At 38.2% G+C, this 9307-nt stretch overlaps 1 protein-coding gene across 1 annotated transcript; it reads left to right on the forward strand.

Moving 5' to 3' along the window:
- Positions 1-4735: 4735 nt before the first annotated feature.
- Positions 4736-8392, forward strand: LOC143589062 (inorganic pyrophosphatase 2-like). Its single transcript, XM_077069917.1, has 3 exons — positions 4736-4899; positions 7226-7370; positions 8099-8392. Exons 1-3 carry the CDS (start codon positions 4736-4738, stop codon positions 8390-8392), a joined length of 603 nt encoding a protein of 200 aa, XP_076926032.1.
- The last annotated feature ends 915 nt before the right edge of the window (positions 8393-9307 follow it).

Raw genomic sequence — 9307 nt, forward strand, 5'->3', positions numbered from 1 at the left:
GCTACGGTGGACTGTAGCCTCGGTCTTCACCTTCTGCCTTACGGTGGCAGCCCCACCGTAGGCTATGGCGGGTCACCGTAGGCTATGGTGGGCCTGTTACCGTAGGCTATGGTGGGCCTGTCACCCACCATGGTATTTTTCCTGTAACTTCTTCGTTTGAACTCCGATTTATGCTCCGTTTTCGGCCACGTCTTCATCTTCAAATTCTCTATCATTCCATTCAATAAAACCTTCATTTCCATTCCATCTACTATGCTCCAATTTAGCTCCTTTAAGCTCCACACACCTGTACTCATAAACTCACACAAAGTAATCGTGTTTCCGGCGTATAATAACACGAAACATGTGATATGACTCATTAAACGCACGATATTTCACCCACACATCACATTCCCACACTTATCCTTTTTCGTCCCAAAAAAGATGTACAATGAAATCAGAACCAAAAACTGTTTTTACTAAATAATTAACTTATTTTTATTATCAACAAATAACACAAAACTGCGATTGCCGATATTGCTATCCACTTAAACCCATGCCCTAATACTTACCGAGACAAATAAGGCGTGACAATTTCATTAGTTAATATGATTAAATGGAACCCACACATCAAGGCCCTGAAGCCGCCTTACCATGCTTCATTATGGTTTTACCGAGCTAGCCCACCACAACTTGACTTAAACCTTAGAGTTAGATGATCAAAACTAAGCACAACCATGTGTACCATTTTAATCCCATATGTAATTGCTAAAATAATCATGGATATTTTATCGAACCAATACCTAAACTTAAGCATCAAAGTCTACCAGAATGGCCATTAGATATGATTAAGGTACAATTATGTAACTAACTAGCAAATAGCCCCCACTACATGGTATACCCCCGTTATCAAGCAACACCCCAAAGTCCATCTCTATAGGTGAGTATGCACGAATTCATCTGTAGGGCTTACATATGACGTGTCCCGTGTGGTCCGTTTCTTAATGGTAATGAGATGCGAGCACGGGGACCCCATATGACTAACAGCGTGGATGATCAAGTCAGTAGTGTAATTGTACTTTAAAAGCACGTAATGATCATGTTTAATGACTTATATTTGGCAGATAAACTGCGGGTTTGCTCTTTGAGCTCTTTTAATATTCATAAATCCACTTAGGAGATATGAATACCCAGATGATATACCGCATAAAGACCCATGGTCTCCGAACCCTAGAGCATCCCTTCAATACAGGATTTAAGGTTATAAAACCATACACCTATGAAGCGTTAACCACTTAAACTAGAAGTATTTTCTTTATGTTTATATCACAAGCCACCTAGCATACTCTAACGTTAAGCCTATCCAAGCATCGTTCAATAGTCTATTCATATTTTAAAATTTTGTTTTGGTGATCAAATCTAACAAAAGGCTTGAATATGGTCCGACCTTTCATCCCAGTCTTTACACAGGCTTAGCTAAACAAACAAACCCTGAAAATGTTTCCCACTAAAATCAAGCAATTAGAGGTTCAATTGAGTCAACAACCAAACCGTCCTTTCATTCTTAAAGGCTGAGCCTACCGACACATCCCAAATTAAGTGTGTACTGTTCTTTTATTATTATTATTATTATTTATTATTATTTTTATTTTTTATATTTATATAAATTTTTACAACAGTTCCAGTTTTTCTATCATTTTCCATTGTTTTTGCAAAAAAAATTTAAATTTGGGACATTTTTAACATTTTCCACCTTTCAACTCCAATCCTGCATCCCCACACTTAAACTTAACATTGTCCCCAATGTAATTTACTATTAAAAATTGAGTGTAGTACACAAGAACTTACAAATTTTAACAACCAAAAGTACAAGAAAGAGACACATGCACCTGCTTCGAATTTCTCATGTCAAACGGGTCCTGCTGATAAGTACTGCTACAAACTTGACCCGAACTCCTTGAACTTTGATGTGACAATATATGCTCCACCGAATCATGTCTAGACCACCATGAACTTCCCCACACTTAGGGTTTAGTATGACTGCTAAACACAAACAAAAAGTAAAATGCAAAAAGAAAAACAAAAATAAAGAAAAACTAAACAAAAGGTCGGGTTGCCTCCCGGTCAGCGCTAAGTTTTTGTTAAGGTATTCAGCCAGACCGTTATCTCATTTGGTGATTATGGTGGTCTAATGGAGTGCTTACCTTCCTCCGCTTATTCTTCTTACTTCTCCAACAGAGTGATAAATTATCCATAGTATTCCACATTGGCCCAAAACATGCCACCCTTCTTTGTTCATTCTCAAACCCCGACGGCTTCTTTACCTTCTCCTTCTTTGGCGGTTTCTTTTTACTCCTTCCACATGTCTCATCATTACCCACCTTTTTACTCGCAGCCTTGATATCATCACCTGAAGTAGCCAACTCCTCAATTCGAATCTCTACTGCATTTAACTCCCCTTTCTCTCTCTCCCGCTTCGACCTATCAAACACAAAACCCTTTTCTTCGGTGTCATCCCCGCTTACGTAGGAAGACACCTGTTGGTAGCACCTGACCTAGAATATTTATTTTCAAAAGAATAATCAAATGAATTTGAAAATTTATTTAGAACAAACTTACGGTTACCAAAGGTCATGCACACTGTTCCGTCTCGGCATTTTATTTGAGCATTTGATGTTGCCAAAAACGGTCTCCCAATATCACTCGAGGTTCTTCTTCATTCCTTGCTAGTGCATAATCAAGAACAAGAAAGTCTTCAGGATAGTAAAAATCACCAACCTTTACCGCGACACCAACCAACTTCCCCCCGGGGCCGTCTTTGAGTGAAATCAGCTAACACCAAGGTGGTGTCAACTTCTTGTAAAGGTCCAAACTCAAACCGGTCATACACACTCCCCGGTAGAACACTTACACTCGCACCATAATCAACAAGTGCCTTGGTGGTCTTGAACTCGCCAATTTGAATGGGGATGAGTGGTGCCCCTGTTTCAAATTCGTCAACCCCATTGTTCACCCCATTATCTTCAATTTTGATGGCACTAACGTGTACGTTTTTACCATTTGATGAACTGCTACCCTGATGGCTGGGGTTCTTCAAAGTATCATTCGGTAGCTTGGATGAATTTCTTTTCAAACTCGCCACTTCTTCAGCTAGCTGACTCACTTGTTTATCCCTTGTTGCATTAGTTTTTTCCTGGAGCTCCAACCTTTGATTAACACTTTTATTCTGAGCTTCCTGATCTGCCTTCATTTGCTTCAGGAAATCCATGACATCCTTGATTGACTCTTCTTTATTACCCCTAGAGTTTCCTTGGCCTTGTTGATAACTCTCTTGACAACCTTTATTGTACCCCCCAAAGTCTCTCTGATTATACCCACTCCGACCATTACCTACACTATTCCCATACTGTCTCTGATTCGACTGATATCCTGTTTTCTAAGAGCTGCCTTGAAAGTTCGGGTTCTGCTGAGTATTCATAGCTGAAGTTTGGGTGGTTTCTGAGTCCCGGGTGACAGGTGTTCGAGTTCATATTGTTGTTGTTGTTGTTGTACCTTTTCTCACTCTGAACATAATTAACCTCTTCTTCCTCGTCATCTTCATCATCTTCCGCAACCCCACAACTTGCCGGATCATGCCCTAGTTCACCACACCGTTCACAAACCGGATATGCTTTTCCCGACTTCCCTTTTTCTTTGGTACCAGCAACCATTAATTGATCTAACTTCTTTTCTAACCTTTCCATCCGATCATCTGAACTTCCACTATCTACTGCTTTTACCACTGACCTCTTTATCATTCTGTTCGACTGGGCCTGTCTCTTAGAGTTCAAAGCATGTCTTTCAAGATGCCCCCAATCCACATGTTCATCATTAGTCAGAAAAGATCCAATTGGAGGTGTCGCAAATCGTCAGTCGATAAACTATCATGGAAAGCCTTTATCAATTCCCATAAAGCTATACCATGGTGAGGGCAAGTCCTCAACAACAACTTGAACCGCTGAAAAGCTTCATAAAAAGTCTCTCCTGTACGCTGCTGATAATTTCTAATAGATGTTTTAGCTTCTGAGGTTCGCAATGGCGTATAATACTCATATAAGAAATGTTGTGCCAAATCTTGCCACGTATAAATACTAGATGACGGCAATGAGAGAAACCACTGCTTTGCTGTATCTTTCAAACTGAATTGAAAGGCTACCATCTTTACCTCATCTGCAGTGAATCCTTGACTAGAGATTGTTGCACAGATTGAGTTAAAGTCACTCAAGTGTAAATATGGCTCTTCTATGGCTTTTCCATGAAATGTAGGTATCCTGGTTAGACTGCTCTGCCTGATTGAAAATGTTCTCCCATTTCTCACCAGAGTAATGACTGGCAAAGGATTTTTAGCCACCTGTGGAATAAAATGGCTCTGAACCCCTCGGACGGGTGGTGGAACGAAAGCTCTCGGGACCCCGTCATCAAAATCATAGACGGGAACCTGTGGTTCTCTAATAGCTGGACGTATCTGTGCTTGCCGATACCTCGGTTGCTGGTTCGGTTGATGATTTTTGTTAGGTACCTGATCATCTTGAGTGTATTGTTGTTGATGCCTCTCGTAGTACCGACCCCCATCGTAATCCTCATACTCTTCTTCATCTTTGTGCTCAGAATCCCACTCTTCCATCTCATCCTCATTTCCAGCCCTTTCGTTACCCAAGTCGAATCCGGTGTCGTCTTCCGCAAATTGAAACGGACCTTGACGTTTCCTTGGTTCCGAATGAATCGATTGATTATCGTCAAGGTTTTGTGGTCTTCGATTTCAGTTGCCACCCCCACGGTTCACTTGATGCCTGCTACGGTTCACATTCGGATTTTGGTTGAATACGGGCTCGTTTTGTGGGATTGGTTGATCTTGGTTCAATGGTTGGTTTTGGGGTTCAGGTGGGTGTACCAATGTTTCTTGATTGTTTTGGGTACTCATGTTCTCCTCCTTCGGTTTTCTATTGAAAGTTATTTTCTGAGATGCTCGATTCCTCTTTGCTGTCTTTTCAATCTCAGTATCAAACTGAAGTGGTTCCTTCTCACGAGAATATCTTGTTTGCATTAACCTGGAGAATTCTCTGCACACACTAAAACACCAAACCCCGCGTAAAATCAAACGAAGAAAAATGAAAATAAAAATAAAACTAAAACAAAACAAACACTAAACTAGCACTTTGCGTGTTGATTCCCAGGCAAAGGCGCCATTTTGATCGATGTCGAAAGGTCAATCAAAAACATTTATAAAGTACATTCACTAGCTAGGGTAAGTAAGGTGTCGAATCCACAGGGAATCAGTGGAAAGTGCTAATCAAGTTCAATTTGTAATAACTAATTATACTGGGTGAACAAGCGACGTCAAGCGGTTTATAAGAATTGTTGAAATGAAGCGACTATTACTTTAATTTGTAAACAATTATGAAAAGGGTAACCAGTCTCCAGGTTTCAGGTTTTGAAGCAAGTTGGATAGAAAACTAAACCTATTGGATTATAATCTTTCTTTGAATCAATAAACCAAAAGACTAAATGTTTGACTATATTGATTATCATAACTCAATCCGAATGATTGACACGGCTAAACAATAATCTAATTGATTGTTAAGTTTAAGTATTGATGAACTGTTAGTTCTATGGTTAAAGATAGTTAGGTTAATGACACTAAGAACTTAATCCTAATTGTTGATGACCACAAATCGTTTAATTGATAAACTGTAAATCAATCAATAACCAAAAACACTTTCAAGCACACAAACAAAATCCAAAAGTTATGTTTAGAATACCAACAATCCAACAAACAACTCAAACCTACACCCGAAGATGGTCACAAGCGGATTGGCCTTGCATAGTTGTCTTCATTAGCTCTCTTGATTCTTCAATGGATGATGGCATGGATGATTATGATGATTGGGATGTGTTAGAAGGGTGGAAAACAGCTCCAAAATCGTCCAATTATGTTGTGGTATGAAGCATAGGCGGTATAGGGTTGAACCGGGCTTAAACATGGAAGAAAAAACCTAAAAATCGTGTTTTTCCGCCCAGGCGACCGTAAGCTACGGTAACACCACCGTAGGCTACGGTGGACCGTAGCCTCGGTCTTCACCTTCTGCCTAACGGTGGCAGCCCCACCGTAGGCTATGGCGGGTCACCGTAGGCTATGGTGGGCCTGTTACCGTAGGCTATGGTGGGTCTGTCACCCACCATGGTATTTTTCCTGTAACTTCTTCATTTGAACTCCGATTTTGCTCCGTTTTCGGCCACGTCTTCATCTTCAAATTCTCTATCACTCTATGCAATAAAAACTTCATTTCCATTCCATCTACTATGCTCCAATTTAGCTCCTTTAAGCTCCACACACCTGTACTCATAAACTCACACAAAGTAATTGTGTTTCCGGCATATAATAACACAAAACATGTGATATGACTCATTTAACGTACGATATTTCACCCACACATCAACGAGTCGAGCTGGAGCGTGACTAGGCTCTAGCTTGACTTGTTTTGAGCTTTGACTTATGTGAGTCGAGCCTGAGTTTAGGTCTTATTCTAAGCTCAAGATCAGCTCATGAGTCGTTTTTTAAGTTCGAGCTCGACTCATTTATTATTTAGAAAATAATTTATATACATTTTTTCAGTATTTTACATATTATAATTATAATTTTATTTTTATGTATCACATATTATATACTATTTAGTTATTTTAATCATAATTTTATAATAAAGAGTATTATAATATGAATTTATATGTATTTAATACATTAAATGAAAATTATAAACAATTGGCTCGTTTAGGCTCGCGAGCCAGCTCAAGCTCGGTAAGTAAAGCTGGGCTCGTTTATGAAACAAGCTTATTTTAAGGCTTGGGCTCGAGCTCATTTAAGCTCAGCTTGAATCGAGCTTTTAACGTGCCAACTTCCGAGTAGCTCACAAGCTCGAATCGAGCTTTTAACGAGCCAAATTTCGAGTGGCTCACGAGCTGGCTCGGCTAGTTCGCAGTGTGAAATAATACATAGAATCCCAAAAGATGTAAACTTAAAAATACACTAGGTTCGTTAAGGCTAGACGAGCCTGAACAATCTTCCCATATAAGGCTTGAGCTCGGGCTCGATACGGGTCGGCTTATTTCGAGATTTTAGTCAATGTAGCTCGTGAGCTGCTCGAATTGTTTGCACCCGATTCTTCAAATCCATATTTGTGATCACATTTGTAAACTGTGTTATTGAATTTAGGATAGACATGATGGAGAAGCTGCATTCTAAGGGGAAAACAGTCGAATACATCGCTAACTGTTTGCATCGTGTAACGCTTAATCCTCAAATCTTTTCCGCCATTAAAGCTGCTCATGCTCATGGGTATGTACTTATTTCATTCAGGGTACAATCTTGTTTCATAGTGGGAAAAGCTAAATAAACGACAGTGTAAAGCTGAATCGAGCTAGGTTGGGCTCGGGCTCATCTAGTTTACGAATCGATCTGAGCAATCTAGACTCATTTATGTTTACGAGCTAAAACGTTGAACTCGAGCCCGCCTTGTAAAAAGCTTGAGCCAGCTCATGGCTCGTCGAATCAGCTCGTTTACTTACAAAAAAAATAATTTTATTAGTTTACGTGTTGATAATGTATAAAAGGAAAAAAAAGAAGAAGATATTTTTGACATACGCATAATGCATAGTTAACAAACTTTAAAATTATATATATATATATATATATATATATATATATTAAAAGTTAGGCTTTGATGTAAACAAGCCAACGAGCCTAGTGAGCGTGCAGATGAGCTAGCTCACCATGGATCGGGCTCGGTCCAAAATTGTCTTCGTTCGGTCTAGTGAGTATGCTATGATTTAGGCCTAAATTCATTATTTTGGGCCAATTTTCTTTTTTCGGTCAAATATTGTCATGCTTAAATGGCAAAACCGAAACCGAACAGTTTTCAAAAATTCAAAACTGAAGTTTTGGTTTTTGGCTCGGTTTTATTAGCCCAAAACGACCCAAACCGAACTGTGCACACCCCTACATCTAATTGTATTAGACATGATTACAAGATTATTAGCAACATAATAAATCATTTTCTTTAATAAACTGATTTTGGGATTCCAAAAGTTTGTATTTTTACATTCGAAACAAGGTTTTGTGTTAAATAAACATCAAGAATTGATTTCTCAAGATACGAAGAAACGCGTCATAATTTATATTAGAGATGGGGGAGGCGATTTCTGTCTGACGCTGAAAGTTAAAGAAGAAGATCATGCTATACCTAGAAAAGATATCCCTTTACATCATTTAATATTAAAATCTTCAACACCTATTAAACCGAAAGTTCACGAATGGAGCGATGCAGAAGAACTCAACAAGATTTTGATACAGCTCATTGATCTTGTTTCACCAAAAGTTTGAAACCACTGGTTGGTCAAAATATTGTTTTGTGTGATTTTTCTGTTGCATTTGCGCAAACGACACTCGTATTACAAATACAAACTTTTAAGCATCGGCCCAGTAAAAAGTCTACAAAATTACAAATACAAACTCATAAACATGTTTTAATATTTTACTAATCGAACTTTTATATGTAATTTTAATTTCTTTATAATTAAATAATTCATTAATTACACATAAATACTATCAATCCTTCATCATTTTTATTCACACAAACTTTCCACAATTTTTATTTATTCAAACCTTCACCATTGTTATTCACTTAAACTCCTAATAGCTATTTTCTCCAACGATGATTTCATGATATTCATACCGCCGAAAGATTCCGATTCCGAATGATCTCGTATTTTAATATATATATTTTTTGTTTGAATTGTCATATTTTATTTTTCCGATTTTCAAATATGTAAGATTTTTTATTTTAGTGAAATTTTAAGTTTACTTACATTTAATTGTTTAATTTGTTTTAAAGAAATGCTTTAGGGTACTTGTGGGTAGGTGCTGCCAGTGATTTTGTGGTTTATGGGTACTTGATGGTAGAATTAAGATGGCAGTCTAGGATTGGTCGATGCATGAGTAGTACAAGTGCCCCTTCCCCTCTAGGAATCGGCTTAGGAATCGATGCATTCTAGATATTTGGGTTTTGATTCGTTTTTAAAGATTTTGTTGGAGAAAACAATATTCCATTTTGTATTGTTCAATTTTTTCTTTCAAGTTTTATAGAAATAGACGGGGGTTTCAAACACATGAAATTGGTTTGATTATTACACTGAAATTTGTTGGATTTTTTTTTTTAATTTTTTAAACGATCATTTAAATCATTGGCTGGTCACTAATCACCCGATCATCTTGTTTTCCACCAACATGAAATAACCA

This window comes from Bidens hawaiensis, unplaced genomic scaffold, assembly GCF_021521415.1.
Source record: "Bidens hawaiensis isolate Kalapana, Puna unplaced genomic scaffold, B.hawaiensis_p1.1 tig00037205_1, whole genome shotgun sequence".
NCBI lineage: Eukaryota > Viridiplantae > Streptophyta > Magnoliopsida > Asterales > Asteraceae > Bidens > Bidens hawaiensis.